The sequence below is a fragment of the Acomys minous genome, assembly GCF_964271855.1.
Source record: "Acomys minous genome assembly, chromosome: 13".
In the NCBI taxonomy this organism is placed as follows: domain Eukaryota; kingdom Metazoa; phylum Chordata; class Mammalia; order Rodentia; family Muridae; genus Acomys; species Acomys minous.
Genome location: NC_140495.1, coordinates 9,655,294 through 9,677,100, shown reverse-complemented (window position 1 = coordinate 9,677,100; position 21,807 = coordinate 9,655,294). Strand labels below are relative to the sequence as shown.

The 21,807-nt window shown below is 44.6% G+C and overlaps 1 protein-coding gene across 10 annotated transcripts in view; it reads right to left on the bottom strand.

Moving 5' to 3' along the window:
• Window positions 1–21,807, bottom strand: part of CNOT10 (CCR4-NOT transcription complex subunit 10) — a 54,974-nt gene that overhangs the window by 12,886 nt on the left and 20,281 nt on the right. For 7 of the 10 annotated variants that reach the window (XM_084754535.1, XM_084754528.1, XM_084754533.1 and 4 more), the window contains 5 exons: window positions 18,535–18,684; window positions 16,216–16,418; window positions 13,531–13,652; window positions 12,392–12,565; window positions 10,198–10,278 (listed from right to left, as the gene is read on the bottom strand). In XM_084754535.1, the coding sequence (XP_084610661.1) occupies window positions 10,198–10,278; window positions 12,392–12,565; window positions 13,531–13,652; window positions 16,216–16,418; window positions 18,535–18,684 (730 nt within the window). The remainder of the gene's footprint in view (window positions 1–10,197; window positions 10,279–12,391; window positions 12,566–13,530; window positions 13,653–16,215; window positions 16,419–18,534; window positions 18,685–21,807) is intronic. The other 3 variants (XM_084754534.1, XM_084754536.1, XM_084754529.1) reach the window with 1 other exon arrangement.

The following is a 21,807-nucleotide window of genomic DNA, read 5'->3' as shown; positions in this document are numbered from 1 at the left end:
GTGGTGCCTTGGTTGTCGTAGACTCTATTTGTAGACCAGGCCAGCCTTGAACTCTGAGAACCACCCGCCTCTGCCTCCCTGAGTGCTGGAATTACAGGTGAGGACCACGACATCCAGCAAGTTTAATCTTTTTAAGTCCAGTTTTATCTGTATCCTCTCTGTTTCAAAGCAGCAGGGGTTTCCTACACTTACTCACACAGGATCTTACTGTTCTCCAGGAGATACACAGCACCTGCTGAACAACACGGGCTATACTGGCACCGTGGTACACATCTGTATCCCTACCCCTCAGGGCCAGAGGCCAGCCTGGTCTACACAGCAAGACCCTGTGTCAAGAAAAACAACAAAAACAAAGGCTTCAGCAGCCTTACCCCTCTTCGCTTGGTTCCCACAGCCAGAGGTTGTCCCTGCATGTTATAGCTTCTGGAGCTTGGAACAGGACCACCTGAGGCAGGCTCACTGGGAACTGCCCGGCTGAGCCTCTCCTGACAGTAGGTGGCTATTACTGCTCCAGCCCACTGTCAAGCTCACTCTGGGTCCAGAAATCAGTCATGTGAGCTCTGCATCAGAACAGTTCCCACAAGCCCACACAGCACCTATGTGTAACGAAGCAAATGTCTTCTCAACTTTTACCAAAGCATCATTAAGGTTCTATTAATAAAATCAACCCTCTAAAATATTTAAATAAGTCAACTTAAAACTGGGGGCCAGGAATGGTTATGTAGTAGAGACCTTGGCTATCATTCAGTCTTCTAAGGCAAAAACAACAAATATGGCTGGCATTTTGATCAAGGGCCATGAAATTAAGGCAGTTTTACTGCCTTGAACTGATACCAGCCAGCCAGCCAGCCAGTCATCCTGCCTGCCTGCCTACCTACCTCTCTATCAACAAGGTTTCTTGGGCTGGAGAGATGCCTCAGAGGTTAAGAGCACTGCCTGCTCTTCCAGAGGTCCTGAGTGCAATTCCCAGCAACCACATGGTGGCTCACAACCATCTATAATTCGATTTGATGCCCTCTGCTGCAGATTAAAGCACTCATATGCAATAAATAAAATTTAAAAACAACAGCAAAACAAAACAAAAAAACAGGGTTTCTCTGTGTAGCCTTGGCTGTCTTGGGCTTGCTCTGTAGACCAGGCAGTCGTCAAACTCACAAAAGACTCACGCACCTCTGCCTCCCTGGGTGCTAAGATTACAGCATGTGCCACTGTGCCGGCCTGACAGCAGCTTTTATGATGCCCTCTTACTGATCACCACTCCAGATCACTTTTCAGCACCCTCTCCACTCAGTTTCCTGTTAGAAAACAGTATTTCCCATAGGCTCTGAACAACAAAAAGAAACATGTGTGGCTCTATCTCCCAAGCCCTTGCAGAAAAGCATTCTACTTTTGATCATTACTACTTTAAACACTCCCCCATCCCCACCACACTACACCCTGGAGTCACTGTCCGATCCGTTTTATCTGACGCTCAGTGGATCTGACAGCTCATCAGACTAGAAGATGGAAGAGGCAAGGGCAGGGACACTCTAGCTTCTGCCCCCTGTGGAGATTCTGACAAAACCCTCACTCCATCGCACATGCCTGAGGAGCTAGCTAAGTCCTTAGACAACAACCAGAGATAGAGAAGAAAGGAAGGGAAGGTGAAGGGGGCCTGCTCCTTAAACAGCACATTACAATCAGCTGCAGACGAGGCCTTACAAACTGTCAAAGAGATATCCTGGGGACTAAATGAATGCAGTCCAGATTCCTCAAACCTCAACCACCAGTAAAGAAGCTGACATGGCTGAAATCAGTCACCATTTATCAAAAGAAAATGCCTTTACAAGGAAATTTCACAACAAATAGCATTTGAAAAATTGGCTAACAAAACCAATGCACAACAAAGTGGAAAATATAAAATTTCAAAGAAATGAAGTTACAACCACCAATGTACCAAGCTTACTGCACTTCTCTACAAGTAATTCAGGGCAGACAGACAAACTGCCAGCTAGACCATGGCTTCTGACTCTCCGGCTTCCACTGCTGGAGTTTGACCAGCATGTCCTCTAAGCTGTGATGAGGATCAAACTCAAGGGCTGCACTTGCTAGGCAGACACTCCACCTGAGGAGCTACATTTGCAGGCCCTAAAAGGTCCCTCCCACACTTTGAGCAGAGTTCTGATAAAGCAGCCTCAGCCAGCTTTCCAGTCTCTTTCCCCAGAGCCTAGGTTCAAGGATTACAGGCATGGGCCTGGCTATAGCCCCACCCCTGCAGGGGTCAGAGCCCTACTATGTAGCTGAGGCCAGCCTGGAACCCGTTAAGTAGTTCCAGTGCCAAGGTTAAAGGCGTGTGCCCCGCCATGGTTTCAGGATTTTTTTTTTTTGCACTTGTTTTTCTGTTTTCTTTCCTCTAATCTGCTCCCAGCGCCCCTAAAAACCCAAAACAATAACAACAACAACAACAACACAAACAGAGTTTCTCTGTATAGTCCTGGCTGTCCTGGAACTTGCTCTGCAGACCAGGCTGGCCTTCGAATTCAGAGATCCCCCTGCCTCTGCCTCCCAAGTGCTAGGATTAAAGATGTGCATCACCACCACCTGCAGGGTTTTTTGGTTTTTTGTTTTAAGGAAAAAACCAAAAATTCAAAGGATGGGTGCTTTGCCTGCTTGAGCAAGTACCAATTAAATGCCTGAAGAAGCCAGAAGAGGTGTCAGATCGCCTGGAACGGGAGTTACAGACGGCAGTGAGCTACTACATGGTGCTGCGGACCAAGGCCAGGTCCTCCAGAACATTAGCCAGTACTGTAAACAACTGAGCCACCTCTCTACCCCAGCTCGCTTTGTCTAAAATGTCCTCTTTATCTTTAGCAAATGTAGTATCACAAGAGCTGGTCATACACAGGCAGCAAAGCAAACCTGTTTGGTTAAAGAGATGGCTCAGCGGTAAAAGCAAGTGCTGCTCTTGCAAAGGTTGAGGATGCGATTCCCCAGCACCAACACCAGCTCTAGGGCATCCTAAACCTCAAGAGTCACCTGCATATAACCCCCAACAAATAATTAAAAGTAAAATCAATCCTGAAAAAAGGACCAGAAAGAGCCAGGCACACTTGGGGAGGCAGTGGCAAGAGGATTTCTGAGTTTAAAGCCAGACTGGTCTACAGAGTGACTCCAAGACAGCCAAAACTACACAGAGAAACCTTATCTGGAAAAAAATGTAAAAAAACCCAAAAAACTAAAAAGCAGAAACTTCTAGAGACACAGCATTTATACAGACAGGACAGTGATGTTATACAACCCAAGTCTAATTGTGCTATGTGACAAAGAGTTAATCATTTGTTCACAGTTACAAGTAACTCCTCGCACTGTACCACAGAGGGGCAGTGCAGTGAGAAGTCACTGTAACCAGCATGTGACAGCTGGTCTGTGTGAGCTTCCTGAGGGCACTCGGGATTGTGTTAAATCGGATACATGTGCAGGTGAGGTGCAGGGCAGAGCTTCTGGGCAGGCTTTTCTCTGGAGAATTTTACTAGATAGGTAGGATTTTAGCAGGACCAAAATCAAGTCATAACACCCCAGCACTGTGGATGCTGAGGCAGGAGGATCACTATGGGTTAAACAATATGACTATGTATCAAATAGAAACAAAACATATAAAAGTCCCCAAATCCACTGAAATGAGCTCTAAGAACAGTACAGAAAAGACCAGGCAAGGTACAACATCCAGCAGGTCTCACCCACTCCAACCCTGTCCTGGGACAAGACTCAAGACAAAAATAACCCTTAAGTAGGATGCCTCCTGAAATTCGTATGCCATCAGTCAGTTGTTGGGCTCCTTTTCTTTTCCTTTCTGTGTTTTAGAGACAGGGTTTCTCTGTGCAGCCCTGGTTGTCCTGGACTCGATTTGTAGACCACGCTGGCCTTGAACTTACAGAGATCTGTCTACCCCTGCCTCTCCGAGTGCTGGGATGACAAGCATCCATTACCAAGGCTGGCCTTTCTTTTGAGGGTGGGGAGAAGGCCTATTTCTTTTCTTTTTTTCCCCTGAGACAGGGTTTCTCTGTATAGCCTTGGCTGTCCTGGACTCACTTTGTAGACCAGGCTGGCCTCTCACGCCACCCCCCCAGCCTGTGCTTCTTTTCTTGGCACCAACCCTTGGGAGGTCTTTGACTCAATGAGAAAGAACTCAGTGTCTAGGAAATCACCTAACTTGCCACGATTTATGTTTGTGCAATAGTTATACTGGGTCTAATTATGTTGGTCTTGAACATTTCCTTTTATTCATTCTGGGGCCACCTACTAAGAAAGACAAGTTAAAATCCATTTTTATGCAGGAGTGGCAGCGCACCCTGTAATCCCAGCACCTAGGAGGCAGAGGCAGGCAGATCTCTGTGACTTTGAGGCCAGCTTGGACTACAAAAGTGAGTCCAAGGTGCCCAAGGCTACACAGAGAACCCCTATCTTGGAAAAAACAAAATTCATTTTTTCTTGGTATACTTTGATTTTAATTTCGCGTACAGATATTTGCCATGCTGGTCCAAGCACTGTTTCCTATACTTCCCTAGTACTGCTGTAGTCTCTCCCAGATTCTGGAAAAACGAGCTTATTCAAAGATGTATGCAATCTTTTTTCGAGACAGGGTTTCTCTTATAGTCCTGGCTGTCCTGGACTCTCTTTGTAGACCAGGTTGGCCTCAAACTAACAAGAGATCTGCCTGCCTCTGCCTCCCAAGTGCTGGGATTAAAGGTGTGCACCACCACACCTGGCTGCCATCTTAAATTATGTGCAGGTGTACCTGACTGCAGGCAAAATACACATATTGAAAAGGAAAATAAAGTAAGCTTTCATGACCTTGGATTTATCCAAGGATTATTCTTACTTCTTTTTCTTCTTCTGCTTTCAAGACAGTAGCCTTGGCTGTCTTGAATTCTATTTGTAGGCCAGGCTGGTCTCAACTTTAAGAGATCTGCCTGCTTCTGCCTCTCTGAGTACTTGGATTACAGAGAGGTGTGAGCCACCATGTCCAGCGTTTTTTCCTCTGAGACAGGGTTTCCTGTATCCTAGGTTGGCCTCAAAAAGCACTAAGTAGCTGAGGGCAACCTTCAACTTCTCGTCTCCAGCTTCTACCTTCACAGCGCTAACACTGTGTGAATACAGCTACAGGAATACATTATCACACCTCATCCTTTTTCTTTCTTTCTTCTTCTTCTTCTTTTTTTTAAAGACAAGGTTTCTCTGTGTAGCCTTGGCTGTCCTAGACAAACTTTGTAGACCAGGCTGGCCTTAAACTCAAAGTGATCTGCCTGCCTCTGCCTCCCAAGTGCTGGGATTAAAGGCATGCGGACTCTTTTTTCTTTTAAAGACAAGGTTTTTCCGTGTAGCCCTGGCTATCCTGGAACTTGCTCTGTACACCAAGCTGGCCTTGAACTCAGAGATCTGCCTACCTCCAGAGTACTGGGATTAAAGGCATGAGGCACCACTGCCTGACTCTCTTACTTATTATCATTAATTAAAAAAAATATTTATTACATACACAGTGTTTTGCCTGCATACCAGAAGAGGGCATCAGATTTCATTATAGATGGTTGTGAGACCATGTGGTTGCTGGGAATTGAACTCAAGACCTTTGGAAGAACAGTCAGTGCTCATAACCTCTGAGCTGTCTCTCCAGACCTTATTTTTATTTTTAAAATGATTTAAAATTTTTATGTGCACTGGTGCTCTGCCCAAATGCATGTCTGTGTGTCAGACCCCTGGAACTGCAGTTAGACCGTTAGGAGCTGCTATATGGGTGCTGGGAATTGAACCTGGGTCCTCTGGAAGAGCAGCCACTTAACCACTGAGCCATCTCTTTAGCCTCTTCCTCCCCTTTTTTTAATACCAAATATGTTTTTGGAGGTGCTGAGCACAAAACACAAGGTCTAGAACATAGAGACTACCAAGTTTCCACCAGCCCAGAGCCATGATAGTAGCACCCTTTGTTGTTTTTATATGACTTTATGTATGTATATATGTATGTATGTATGTATGTATGTATGTATGTGTGTGTGCACACCTGTGGTTTGCTGATGAACCTTACTTTTCATGCATCTTGAGCTTGAAAGCCATCCTATAGTGAAGACAAGCTAGATTCACTCCTGTTTATGATCATACCTGTTTCTCAACGCTATGTCCTACCTGTAACCTTAACTACAAATGGTTCTGTACTGCCTGTTCCAGGAAACGGAGACACATCTTTGTTTCAAAAAGTTGTTATAACCATGCCTTTCTTTCAGGGCTTGTTATGACTATCTTGCAAGCCAACTTCTGTTTCAAAAGGTTACTATTAGCACTTTGCAACTGTGTTTTTGTTTCAGGTGGTTGTTATGACAACTTACAATGTTTATGCTTTGGTCCTGTGATCCCACCTACTTGTCTGCCAAATACCCATCCCATTTGGAAACCCTCTACACTGGAGCTACAAAAACTTTATCTTCCTCAAGGTTAGTGTTGACCTCTTGAACCCCACCTTTGGGGGAGGCAGCCTGTATACACAAAATAAAAGAGCTTGCTTTAATTTGGCCATGATTTGAGTCAGTAGTCTTTCTCAGTACTTTGAAAATAACAGATGTGAGCTACCATATGGGTGATGGGAATCCAAACCAGGTCCTCTAGAAAAGCAGCCAGTGCTCTCAACCTCTGAACCAGCTCTCTAATCCTGTTGTTTTGAGATGCAGTGTCATCACTATACATCTTGGACTCAAACTCAGATCTGCCTACCTCTGCCTACTGAGAGCTGGAATGTTAGGCAAGTGCCACTGTGAGCCCACATTCGTTTTTTGTCTTTTAAATTTAATTTAATTGTTTATTAATTATTTATTTTGGCTTTTTGAGACAGGGTTTCTCTGTGTAGCCTTGGCCTGGCTTAAATTTTATTTTATTTTTAATCCTGTGTGTTGTCATATATGTCATATATGAGCAGGAGCCCTTGGGAGAGCACAAAAAGGCATTGGATCTCCTGGAGCTGGGATTACAGGAGGCTGTAAGCAACCTGTCCTGGGTGTTAGAACTGGAACACCAGTTCTCTGGAAGAGCAACACATTTTTTTTTTTTTAAAGATTTGCTTGTATTATATCTCATGTGCACGTATGTTTTGTCTATATAGATGTATGTGTACATGTACATGTCTGGATCCATGGAGCTCAGAAAAGGGCATCAGATTCTTTGGAATTGGAATTACATATGGTTGTGAGCCACCACATGAGTGCTGGGCATCAAAAGCAGGTCCTCTTAACCACCAGGCCATCTCTCTAGCAGCTCCCCTGCTTTTTAAGAGTCATTGTAAAAGTCATGGAAATGCACTTATGGAGGACTGTAAACCCCGTAATGGGTGCTGGGAACTGAGCCTGGGTCCTCTGTAAGAATAATAGCGCTCTAGTCTACTCCCCTACACCAGCAAATGCTTTGAACTACTAAACCCATCTCCAGATCCATCAGTTGATTTCTTAAATGCTTCCTAATTGGGAGAAATCAGTATTTTTTAAAGTTTATATTTACATTTTGTATATGAATCATTTGCATGTATAAATGTGCTGCAATTGTATACCTGGTACCCATGGAAGCCAGAAGACGACATTTCATTAACTCATGGAATTGGAGTTAACAATGTTGTGAGCCAACTGATTGCGGGTGCTGGAATTGAACCTGGGTCCTCTGGAAGAACGGCAAGTACCCTTAAACACCGAGCCATGCCTCCAGCCCTGTTTTCATCTCACCTATGTTTTTGGTTTTGGTTAATTTTTTTTTTTTTTCCCGAGACAGGGTTTCTCTTAACAGCCCTGGCTGTCCTGGACTTTGTAGACCAGGCTAGGCTAGAACTCAGTGATCTGCCTGTTTCTGCCTCACAAATGCTGGGATTAAAGGCATTCACCACCACACCTGGCTCCTTGTTTTGTTTTCTTAAGATAACTGCCCTGAATTTACTATACGTAAACCAGTATGTCTATGCCAGGCGTGTGCCACAGCGCCTGGCCTTTGTTTTCCTTTTTTTTTTTTAAATTAAACATTTTTTATTTTTTACGTATACATTTCTATTATTACACATACCTACAATAAACTACCTATAGCAGAAGAACCATGATACAATCAGGAATTACATAAATGTTACATTCTTAGTGTTTTGGCTATTTGTATTTGACATCCTTGAAGAAACTATCTTTCCTATCTTAGTGTATCTAAAATTCTGAATGTAAATGAATTTGCATGACAACTTATCATTATCAACTTAAAACATCTATCTAGACCTAAAAACATCTTAATTCCTAAACAACTAAGCTTCGTTGTAAAACTATGTGGGCTTTTTAAACTTTTTATTTTATTTTTAAAAGATTTATTTATTTATTATGTACACAGTGTTCTGCCTGCTTGTACATCTACACACCAGAAGAAGACATCAGATCTCATTATTGAAGGTTGTAAGCCACCATGTGGTTGCTGGGAAGTGAATTCTCAGGACCTCTGCAAGGGCAGTCGGTGTTCTTACCCTCTGAGCCATCTCTCTAGTCAATGTTTTTGTCAAGATAGGCGTTCTCAGGGCTGGAGAGATGGCTCAGAGGTTAAGAGCACTGTCTGCTCTTCCAAAGGTCCTGAGTTCAACTCCCAGCAACCACATGGTGGCTCTCAACCATCTATAATGAGATCTGGTGCCCTCTCCTGGTGGGCAGGTGTCATGTAGGCAGAGCACTGTGTTCATAATAAATAAATAAATCCTAAAAAAAAAAACAAAAAAACACCAAAAAACAGTTGAGACTGCTTTTAGCTGGGCGTGGTGGCGCACGCCTTTAATCGCAGCACTCGGGAGGCAGAGGCAGGTGGATCGCTGTGAGTTCAAGGCCAGCCTGGTCTACAAAGCAGGTCCAGGACAGCCAAGGCTACACAGAGAAACCCAGTCTTGAAAAACAAAAACAAAAACAAAAACAAAAGAAAAAAAGATAAGCGTTCTCTGCATAGCTCTGGCTCTCCTGGAACTCTCTGCACACCAGGCTGACCTCTAACTCAAGAGATCTGCCTGCCTCTGTGTCAAGTGTTAGGATTAAAGGTGTGCACCACCACTACCTGGCTCCCAGGTGAATTTTATATAATGTGATTTGCTTTTTACACATTTCCACGGGGGACAAAAATGTGGTTTAGTGACTTTCTTTTTTCTTTTAAAAGCTCCCATGTAGCAGAGGCTGGCCTTGAACCTTTGACCCTCTTGGTTCCACTGGCCAAGTGCTGTCATTAAAGGTGTGCACTATTACATCTGACTCCAGGTGGAATATAAGCGCTTTTAGCTTTTTTGTATTTTTACACTGTATTAATTTTTGTGTGTTTACGTGTGTGCACTTGGGCATTAAAATGTAGAGGTCAGAGGACAACATGTAGGACTTTCTCTGTATTTTATAGGTGTGGTAATCAAACTAACGCCTTCAGACTTGGTGGGGAAATGTCTTTACTAGCTATGCCATCTCTTGCTAGCCCAGTGACTACATTAAAAAAACAAACAAACCAAGCCAGGCGTGGTACCTTAATGCCAGCACTCGGGAGGCAGAGGCAGGTGGATCGCTGTGAGTTTGAGGCCATCCTGGTCTACTTAGTGAGTCTAAGACAGCCAAGGCTACAAAGAGAAATCCTGTCTCGAAAAAACCAAACCAAACCATAAACTGTAGTTAATAGACTTAGTGTTCTTAAACCTGAGCCATTCTTTAGCTCCTATTTTTGAGACTTTTTTTCTTTAGTCCTTTTTTATTTATAAGCCAACATCTTTTGTTCAGCTCACTAGGAAGCTTACCTTTCCAGTTGTTCAATAAGACCCAATCAGGATCTTGTAACTTTGGGAGGGTCCTAGCTCACCAGTAGTGAGGAAGCACCTGCCTGTCAGACACACGTCCCTGGCTATGTCCTTAGCGTCATGGCCTCCCTATCCTGATTTATTCAGATAAACTTACAGGGTTTAGAGCTGGCAGAGTGGGTAAGAGGACAGGCTGTGCTATCATGGGGACCTGGCTCTGCTTCCACAGCACCCATGGCCAGGTAACGTCAGCAATGAGGTGGGAAGGAGGAGGCTGGATTGCTACGTCATGCAGGACACTCACAGGCAGAGGTCCCAGCCGGGCATGCAAGAATGTGGACCACCGTCTGCCAGTGTGTACTGAGGTCAAAGTCAGTGTGCTCATCCCAGTGGAAGCATCAGGTACTCACTTTAGGTTTTCTAATTCCTGTTTCCTCAGTGGAGAAGAAGGCGGAGCTGGAATGAACTTATCTCCATCATGGCTTTTGCTGCTGAAATAGAGAAAGACTCTCAGATAAGAAACAAAGCAGTGTGCAATTAGTTCTCCTATCCCTACCTCACCGCTCCACCACAGTACTTACAACAAAAGCACGTGCGTAAGAGGAACTAACGCATGAAGGCTAGCACTACAAACACTCACACTCTCACCCTGTGCTATCCATTACTGTATTTTCCCTAGCGCACACCCACACTGCTACATAATCTTTAGCTGCAAACACCTCTATTATATAAGTATCTTTACACACCTTTACTTTGGTTAAAATTTTCTTTCTTTGCTGGGCATGGTGGCGTACTCCTGTAATCCCAGCACTTGGGAGGTGGAGGCAGGTGGATCCTTGTGAGTTTGAGGCCAGCCTGGTCTACAAAGTGAGTCCAGGATAGCCAAGGCTACACAGAGAAACCCTGTCTCAAAAAACAAAACAAAACAAAACAAAAATTTCTTTCTTCCATCTTTTTGGTTGTATGCCAGACAAGGTTTTCTATATATCCCTGGCTGTGCTAGAACTTACTCTATAAACCAGCCTGGTCTCGAACTTACAGAACTCTGTCTCTACCTCCAGAGTGCTGGGACTAAAAGTGTATGCCATCATCTCTAGCTGGTGTCTTTTATTTATACACACACACACACACACACACACACTTTTTTTTGGGGGGGGGCTGCCTGACAGTGGCACAAGCCTTTAATCACAGAACTCAGGAAGGCAGAGGAAGGAGGCCGAGGAAGGTGGATCTCTGTGCGTTTAAGGCCAGCCTGGTCTACAAAAGCGAGTTTAGGACAGTCAAGGCTGCACAGAAAAACCGAGTCTCAAAAAACAAAACAAAACAAAAAATAAAAACAAACAAAAGAGCCCAAACCCTATGTGTTTCTGTTTTGTCTCAAAGTGCTCTCCTCAATTAGCTTTCACCTTGTTTCTCTTCAGAAATGGTCTCCTTTGGTATGAATGAATGTTGGAACTGCTGGATGCCACTTAGGAAGTTAGCTAAAGGATAGAGAGGCTTCCTAAGAAGCCAAGGGAGGTGTGGGTTTTTTTTTTTTTAATTTTAATTTATTATTATTTACTAAGATTACATCTTGATTGGTATCCCCAGGACAGTCAAGGCTACAGAGAGAAACCCTGTCTTGAAAAACAAAAACAAAACAAAAAAAACAAACAAAAAGCAAAGAATTAAGTTATAGTATCTGTTCAATATGGTTAAAAGCGTGTGCCACTGCTTCCAGGCCATGGAGGTGCGGTGTTTTTTGTTTGTTTGTTTTTGTCAACTTGACACAAGCTAGAGTCACTGGGGAAGAGGGAACCTTACCCGGGAAAAGGCCTCCGTCAGACTGGGCTATAGGCAAGTCTGAAGGGCACATTTTCTTGGTTTTTGTCTGATATGAAAGGACCCAGACCACTGTGGGTGGTATCACCCCTGGGAAGATGGCTCTGGAGTGTGTAAGAAAGCACCATGAACTCTGGGAAACAAGCCATGTGGAGCACACCTGTGAGCAGAGCTATTCCTTGGCTTCTCTTCGGTCCCTGTTCTGGCTTCCCTCAATGATGGTGTGGTGGGTTGAAAAGAGTGGTGCCCCCCCCCCCCTTTAAGTCTAGTGGTGGTGGGAAAAGGCTGGCAGAACTCGCAGAGGTCAAGGCCAACCTGGTCTACAGAGCAAGTTCCAGGATAGCCAGGGCTACACAGAGAAACCCTGTCTAAAGTACCAGAACCAAAACCAAAAATGACCCCTTTAGACTCATATATTTGAATGCTTAGTCAACAGGGAGTGGTACTATTTAAAAGGATGATGAGGCGTGTCACTAGGGGTGGGCTTTCAGGGTTCTAAAGCTCCAGCCAGGCCTCAGTGCCTTTCTTCCTGCTGCATATAGATCCAGATGGACAACTCGCAGCTCCTTCTCCAGTGCCGCGTCTGCCTGTGTGCTGCCACATTCCCTACCATGACAACGATGGACTAACCCTCTGAAACCATAAGGCAGCCCCAATTAAATACGTCACAAGAGTTGCTGTGGCCGTGGTGCCTCTAAAAGCATAGGTACCTGAGACACTGCCCAAGCTGCTTTTGGTCACGGTGTTTATTGCAGCAGAATAAAGCAACAGGACAGGAGGTACCTGCATGTCTCGCTTTCGGTGCTCTCAGTGTTCCCTCCAAGCTGGCTGCTGTTCTTGGAGCCATTTTCCTGCTTTGGGTCTGGCTGTTCTTCGGGTAGCAACAACAAGGCATTTCTGAGACAGATGGCTGCAAATTCCACACTGGCCACAGGAATGGCCGAAGACTGCCCATCACTTCAAAAAAATAAGACAAAGAAGCTGAACAAGAGCAGAAAAACAGACCAGACTTGGCTGTTATTAGGAATCATTAACTGTGGTGGCGCACATCTTTAATCCCAGCACTAGGGAGGCAGAGTCGGGTGGATCTCTAAGTTTGAGGACAACTGGGCTACAGAGTGAGTTCAGGGACAGCAAGGGCTACAAAGAGAAACCTTGCCTCAACAAAGCAAAGCCAGGCGTGGTGACGCATGCCTGTAATCCCAGCACTCAGGAGGCAGAGGCAGGCTGATCTCTGTGAGCTCAAGGCCAGCCTGGTCTACAAAGTGAGTCCAAGAAAATACTCACACACACAATAAAAATAAATACATCTTTTTTGTTGTTGTTTAAGGCAGAATTTCTCTGTGTAGCCTTGGCTGTCCTGGACTCACTTTGTAGACCAGGCTGGCCTCAAAGTCACAGAGATCCACCTTCCTCTGCCTCCCCAGTGCTGGGATTAAAAGTGTACGCCACCATGCTGGCAATAAACAAATCTTAAAAAACTAACAAGGAACTAAAAGTCAGTACATGTTCAATATGGTTACAATTTTTTTGTTTGTGAATATTTTTAATCAGAGGCTGTTTGAATTCATGGATGGAGACTCACTGAGAAGGTGAGGAGAGCAGACAATTGACCCTACTTCCGGGACCTAAAGGAGACACCAAAATGCCCTCTTCTGGATGTTCTGACTCATGACAATGAATAGTCTGCTTCCGTAGGCTATGGACAGTTTCAGCACCACACATGTATGAAATCAGTCAGAGTAGACAGACCAGCTCACTGTGGATTTACTCAGGATAGGCGTATTTACTGATGCAACAATAAAATGTCATCACAAAGAAAATCCTCCTGTGAAAAGATACTGCCCAAGCTACTTCCCACTAAAACTGTAGTGCGAACAGTGTCATCACAGAGACACACTGTCTCATGGCGAAATACTTACTTGTAGACAGTGTTCTGAATAGACTGTGATGCCAGAACTATTTTGCGGTGATACCCTTGACCAACAATAGACTGTACAATTCCCTTTTTGGTGGGAAGGCCTTTAGTTTCTTGCTCAGAAGTCTACAAAACAAAAAATATTTCAAATCAAATTTAAAGGAACTCTAAGACACAGTATAAAATATGATCATTTAACTTATAATTATTATGTTTTATACATTTATTTACTTTATATACATAAATGTTTGCCTGTTGCTGTGAATGTGTACCACATGTGTGACTGGTGCCTGCAAAAGCCGAAGAGGGGTGTCCCAACATGTGACTGCTAGAAACCTAACCTGTGGTCTCTGCAAGAGAAGCAAGTGTCTACCTCTCCAGTCCCAAAGTTTACAATTATTGTGTGTGTGTATGTGTGTGCTGCATGCATGCATGTTTAGGAGATTGAGTTTTGTTATGTAGTTCAAGCTGGCCTCAAACTTGCAATCCTCCTGCTTGAGCCTCCTATGTGCTAGGGTTAGCATCATAGCCACTTTGTGAAGCTGCATCTCCCCCATCCCACGCCACCACCTGCTCCACCCATCTGTATGTGTAATGCATATGTGCCTGTTTGTGAGTCTTGAGGCACAAGAGTAACATGAGAGTTGTCCTTGGTTTTTTTCCTGTTTGTTTCTTTATCAGCTATGCACACCTCTCCTTTCACCTCATTCTAATTATCGTGAGGTAAAATCCCACCCAGTCATCGTTATATGAGACATCCAGAATCTTCTCTACAGGATCAACAGGAGCCAGCCAGCAGGAGCTGTGGAACTAAGCTCTGCCCTGCGGCCCTTTATCTAAACACAAAGGGTCCTCACAACTGAAGTCCATGAAAGGATTAAGAAGGTAAGTGATTTCTAGATAGTCATCAAGTTCTTCACTCATTTCAGTGCATGCAGTGTCCAAGGAGGCCAGAAGAGGGCATCAGAGCCGGCCTAGAGTCTAGAACTTGAGTTACAGGCACGTGGTGAGCCACCTGATGTAGCTGCTGGATAGCACTCTCAGGTCCTCAGGAAAAGCAGCAAATATTCTTAGTTGCTAAGTCATCTCTCCAGTCCCCAGACCCAGTTAACAAATTTTCTACCTAGAATTCACCAGTTAATTAAAAAATGATTCAAATAAGAAAGTTGTCTTTTGTTTTTCAGATGAAGTTTTAGGTAGCTCAGGATGATCTCACCATGAGTTCCTGATTCTCCTGTCCCCACTAAACCCTGAAGTTCTTTTTTAAAAACCAAAGTACATGATACCCTATGAGCATACACAGGGGGAGGTAATCCCCCTTAAGAACAGTCATAGGGGAGCGGAATAAGGGGGAAATGGGAGGGAGGGAAGAATGGGAGGATACAAGGGATGGGATAACCACTGAGATGTAACAAGAATAAATTAATAATAATAATAATTTTTTAAAAAACCCAAAGTACAGGAGAGATGGCCCAGTGGTTAAGAGCACTTGCTGCTTTGCAGGGGGCCTGGGTTGTGTCCAGAACTCGCATGGCAACTCAAGTTCCACAGGCTTTCTGATGCCCCCTTTTGGCCTCTGGTCACTGCATACACCTGTGGTGTAGACATATATATGCAGGCAAAGCACTCATATACTGAAAAATGAGAACCCCCAAAGAACAGGGTAAGAAGCAGCTCAGCGGTAGAGAACTTTGCTGCTATATACAAAGTCCTCGTGTGTGCCCACATGCACACACAGAGTCTCAGTCTCTCTCCATGCCATGTTAAATACATCTAAGACTCTCCAGAGCAACTGGGCGTGGTGGTGCATGCTTGTCATTCCAACACTGGGGACGCAGAGCCAGGTAGATCTCTGTGAGTTTGGGGCCTGGTTTACAATCCGTGTTCCAGGACAGCCACAGCTACAGAGAAACCAGTCTCCAAAGTAAAAATCCTGAGCGAAACAACAGACAAACGGCCGGTGCAGAGCATCACCACTCCCTTTGCTGCTGTTTTCCAGTCATCAACTACTTAAACACCGAGTGCACAACAGCCCAGCACACATGCTTCTTTTAAATCTTTTGTCTGTTTTTCAGAAAATTCCACTCAGTAAAGAACCTCAACACCCCACACAACCTATGGCAGGCAGGCATGCCAGGCAAGACCTTAGGAAACCAACTACTCCAACCTTCACACACCTAGGGAACATGGGAAGAGAGGTGAGGGGAGCAGATACCTGGAAGCTCTTATTTCCCCCACTTTGCACCCACCAACCCCTCCAACCAGAGATTTAGAAGGCTGCCACCAACCTCGAGGTAACAAGGCAGGGCAGCCTATTTTAGACACTGAGGAAGGTGTCTCAGAAGATGGTCCACTGTCATGTGCTTCACTGGATAGAGCGCTGTCCAATGTACTCCTGTCCAGGTGCTATCAGAACCAGCGCTGTCTTACCACCTGGTACATATACTACCTTTATGCTTGTAGATGGCACAGCCCAGGCCCAGCAGGAGCTGGCTGTCTTCTCACTGGCATAGTCAACCCTTTGCCAAGAATTAGAGCTAAGCAAGTGACATTTGAAACGAAATTCCATGCCCCCACTGCTAACAGAAGACTCTGTATAGATTCGGTGGCAGTGAAACAGGAAATGAGGTCGTGGATTCTCAAGTACCTTTGCTTTCTGCGTATCAAGAGATAGCCAAGCAGCACTCACCCCTTTATTGGCAGCAATGCAGCACTCGGCCAGCCGCAGCCAAAGACGAGGATTGGCATGATACACCTGAACAGCTTCAATCAGACACTCGAAGGCAGCGAGAGGCCTCCCGATGTGCAGCAGCTGGATTCCACAGTTATACAGCAACTCATACCGTTTGTTGGTTAGCAATGTACACATGGGTCTTCCAGAAAACTTTTTGCCTAGTGATAAAATTTGGAGACCAGATTACTGAAGTTCAGCTGCACTGAAGGCACTTATTCTCCCAAGCAAATACTTCCATGTTTAGCACTAATAACCCCAATTTGAAACTGTAATTGATGGCTTTCTCCAAGGTGGTCTCTCTATGCCTCCCCACACCTGCCAGTCAGTCAGATGTATGTGATGCCCTTGCGTGTGTCAGCTCTTAGGCAGCATTGCTTCAGGAAGGTAAAGACTGAAGTCAGAGGCACTGGCTTTCTGAACCTTACAGCATCTTGCCCTACTTCAGCTTGCTTGGCCACTGTTACCATGTTGTACACTTTTTCAGTGAGTCACAGTTCACAATATGGCCACTTGCAACTTAAAAAATATTTTTTTCTGGGCTGGAGAGATGACTCAGAGGTTAAGAGCACTGCCTGCTCTTCCAGAGGTTCTGAGTTCAATTCTCAGCAACCACACGGTTCCCAACCATCTGTAATGTGATCTGGTGCCCTCTTCTGGCTTAGAAGCATACATGTAGACAGAACACTGTATACATAATAAATCTTTTCTAAAAAGTCTTATAAAAAAATTTTTTTTTTGCTGGGTGGTAGTGGCTCACACCTTTAATCGCAGCACTTTGGAGGCAGAGACAGGCGGATCTCTGTTGAGTTGGAGGCCAGCCTGGTCAACAAAGTCAGTCCAGGACAGCCAAGATTACACAGAGAAACCCTGTCTCGGAAAAAATTTTTTTTGCATGCCAAGCATGGTGATGCACACCTATAATCCCAGCACTCTGGGAGGCAGAGGCAGGTGGATCTTTGTGAGTTTGAGACCAGCCTGGTCTACAAAATGAGTCTAGGACAGGTAAGGCCACACAGAGAAACCCTGTCTCAAATAACCAAAAATAATAATTAAAAAAAGTTTTTTTTAATTAGTTGAGCGGGTGCTTATGATTTTAAAAATTAGAAAGTTGCTTGATTTAAGCATTTCTGATCAAAGACCCACATAATATAAACATAAGCAGCAAACCTCAGCAAGTTGCTTTAAGGCTCAGGTGCCAAAATCCATCACTTGTGAGATTTGCCAACAGTTTACAAGAACGCTAGCAGGCAGGGACTTTCAATCCAACTGAACCTCCCTGAAAGAGCTAGTGAGCTTGCTCTCTAAGTCTGGAATCACCAGTGAACCGAAGACGACAGCGCAGGCATACAGCATTTATGCAGGCTCTGGGTCTAAAGTCTGCTCCTCTTGTTTAACTGTTGAGCCATTCCCCAGATCTCATGCTTTGGTAATTAAAGATTTCTCCTACTTCCTAACATCAAAGGACCACAGCTACTAAGACCCTCCAGAGCCAAGGCTGCCACACAGCCTGCACCCTCCACTGAATGGCTGCTACTCCTTTTATTATGACTTTTTTTTTTTCCTGAGACAGGGTTTCTCTGTGTAGCCTTGGCTGTCCTGGACTCATTTTGTAGACCAGGCTAGTCTGGAACTCACAGCGATCTGCCTGCCTCTGCCTCTCAAGTGCTGGGATTAAAGGCGTGCGCCACCACGCCCAGCTTGTGACTTTTTTTTTTCCCCCGAGAGACAGGGTTTCTCTGTGTTACCTTGGCTGTCCTGGACTCACTTTGTGGACCAGGCTGGCCTTGAACTCACAGCGATCCACCACCACGCCCGGCTAGGTGACTTTTTTTTAATGTACATTTGGTATTTGGCCTATATGTAGGTCTGTGTGGGTGTCAGATCCTCTGGAACTGGAGTTACAGACAGTTGTAAGCTGCCATGTGCATGCTGGGAATCAAACCTGGGTCTTCTGGAAGAGCAGACAGCCCCCGCCCCACTTTTTTGTTGTTGTTTTTGGAGACACAGGGTTTTTCTGTTACACAAAGCCCTGGCTGTCCTAGAATGTCTTTGTAGACCAGGCTGGCCTGGAACTCAGAGAGATCCGCCAGCCTCTGCCTCCCAAAGTCTGGGAATAAAGGTGTATGCCATCACTCCCAGCTCTCTTCAGCCCCCTTACTATAACATCTTAAAACAAAACGTGTCTCATCCTCTCCCAGGGGCCCTCCCCCATACTTGCTACTTCAATCATGTATTTCTCAAGCAGGACACTGAAACTCCCCAGTGCCAGCTTACCTGGATCAGTGCTACCTGCACTGAGCTGGGCGCAGACATTGTCATTTTCCTGAAGAGCCTTCTTGAAATAGAAAATCCCCAAATTGTGCTTGCTCATAGCAAAATGGATGCAACCAAGATTATTCCAGAACATGCACCTCAAGCATTCACCTGAAAACAACACAAACTTATGCATAGAATTTTTTCTTGTAGTTCCTCATATAAAAACCAGACTTAGTTGCTGCCAGTGAACTAAGCTATTTGAAATGTCACTTAGTCCCTAAAGGACAGTTTATGAGGCGTAGTGTAAACATGAGGACTGAATAGACTCATACAGAAACCCCTTTTGGTGGATAATACTGTATATTTTTTCCTTCCTTCCTTCCTTTCTTGTTTTTTGGTTTTTCGCGACGGGGTTCCTCTGTGTAGCCTTGGCTGTCCTAGACTCACTTTATACACCAGGCTGGCCTCGAACTCACAGCGTTCCACCTGCCTCTACCTCCCAAGTGCTGGCATTAAAGGTGCCCACTCTTTATTTGCTCTATCTACTCACCTACCCCCGCCCTGTCCACCGACCACCTACCACCTAAGACAGCGTTTTGTGCAGGGAGACTGGCCTCATCTGAACCCTCTGCAGGAGAGAATGACCTTCTAGGTCTCTTGCTTCTGTTCTCCCTCCCGGAGTGTAGGGATCACAAATAGGCACCAGGACACCTGCTCTGTGTGCTGGGGATGAAACCCAGAGCTTTGTGCACGACAGGGGGACACAACCCCAGCACTATTCCCATTATTTTGAGACAGGGTTTCACACTGTGGTCCTGGTGGTATAGAACTCATGATGTAGCTGAGGCTGGCTTTGAGCCTTTGGGAAGTTCTGCCTAAGCCTCCTGAGTGCGGGGATTTCAGGTGTCATCTGCCACACCCACCTGGGCATTGTTTCTAAATGAATGCACTATCTCATCTGGCCCATCAGTTGTCCCCTGACTAGTATGTCAGAGAAGCTTCTGTCACATGTTTCAAATAATCATGCCAACCAACATTTGTCATTTGTTTTGTGACTTGACTTGTATCTGTGTGTTATTTGTGGATTTTTGTTGGTTTTCGAGACAGATTTCTCTGTGTAGCCCTGGCTGTCCTGGAACTTGTTCTGTAGACCAGGCTGGCCTTGAACTCATAGAGATCCACCTGCCTCTGACTCTTGACCACTGGGACTAAAGGTGTGTGCTACTATTCGTGTTTTGAATCATGAAAAAACTAAACTTTTTTTTGTGATCAAAATCTGTAGCTAACTCTGCAAACTCTATGACACTAGGACTTTGAATAGCATTTAAGCAAGCCTTCTTCACCACAAAGTAGAATATTCATCCCAGTTTCCTTCTACGCTTTAATTTTTTTACTTTTATTTTTATGTACATTGGTGTTTAGCCTGCATGTATGTACGTGAGTGAGGGTGTCAGATCTTGGAGTTATAGACAATTGTGAGATGCCATGTAGGTGCTAAGAACTGAACCCAGAACCTCTGGAAGAACAGTCTTTATTCCTAACTGGTAAGCCATCTAAACTTTTATTTTATTTTTACATTCCAATCCTTTATCTCAAGAGATTTTTCAAATGGTTTAGTGAAAATAATCTACACAATGTGACCTGTCTCAAAATAAAACAAAATTACAATAAAATGTACTAATTAGGATGCCTTACTTTACTCTCATAACAAAACACCAGATTAAGGACAAGTTGGTAACAGGATATTCACGGCCGAATTACCAAAGCTGTATGTACTGAGTTTTTTTTTTTTAAGCTTTTAAAAAGACATTTATTTATTTATACATATAAGTATTCCATTTGTATGTATGCCTGCATGACAGAAAAGAGCACCAGATCCTATAACATATGGTTGTGAGCTACCATGTGGTTTCTGAGAATTGAACTCAGGACCTCTGGAAGAGCAGCCAGCGCTCTTAACCTCTGAGCCATCTCTCCAGCCCACTCTGAGTCTTTTCTAATTTTTTCTTTTTCCTTTTGGTTTTTCAAGACAGGGTTTCTCTGTGTAGCCTTGGCTGTCCTGGCCTCACTTTGTAGACCAGGCTGGCCTCGAACTCACAAGAGATCCACCTGCCTCTGCCTCCCAAGTGCTGGGGTTAAAGGCGTGCGCTACCACCTCCCAGCACCGAGTCTTAAATAGACAGTAATATTAAAAGGAAAAGAAGGGGACTGGGAGCTAAGCTGAGTGGTGGAAAAGCTGTTCAGAGACACAGCAAGAGGAAGGCTGACCTGGCTGCATAGCAAAGCCTCATCTCAAAGAAAACAAACAAGAGAATAGTAAGCACACTAAAACACTTCAACAGATTCACGCTAGGGATGGTATATGGGCAATTTAAGCTAAGTTTTATTTTCCAAATACTCTTTAATAAACATATCTTATCAATAGCAAAAACAAATTTTACATAGGAGATAAAAATTAAAGGCTTCAACATTAAAAACAATCAAAACATAAAATATACAACCGTACAAAATGTTTCCATCAGAGAGACCTAGCTTCACGTCCAGCTCTTGAGCTCCCTGCTGAGGTCTCTCAGAACACATTTATAATTTGAGAGATCATTTCATACCAAAACAACAAAATATCAGAAACACAATTCAGGAGAACAGGCGAGGGATTTAATTTAATAGGTCGGGTGCATCCGAGCATCCCTAAGTCCTGGGGTCAATCCCCGGCACCACACTCACAGGGCATTCCCCTGTAATTCTACCACTGGGGATGCAGAGGTAGGGGATCAAAAACTCAAGGCCATCCTTGACACACTGAGCTCAATAAACAAGGCCAGCCTGGGGTACAGGAGGCACAAGACACAGAGCTACACAAAGCAGGAGGACTAGAGGCGGTGTTGGAAGGAATGTCGAAGAGGAACTAGAGTAGAGCTGCTTTCTCCATTCTCCAGTGAGCTCAAGGCAGCAAACTGGGAGAAGTACGAACGATGCACACGTCTGCACAGAAGCAAAAACAAACCCCACATATCTGAACAGGTACACACATACAAAATGGAACACAAAGAGGTAAGGTTAGAGTAAAGCAAAGAGCCTTCTTTCAGTGGGGAAGCAAGCTATACACTGAAATCTCAACAAATTTTCTGTAGAAAGAAATATAGAAACCTTGTGGGCTGGAGAGATGGCTCAATGGTTAAGAGTGCCACCTGCTCTTCCAAAGGTCCTGAGTTCAATTCCCAGCAACCACATGATGGCGCACAACCATCTGTAACATGATCTGATACCCTCTTCTGGCCTGCAGGTGTACAT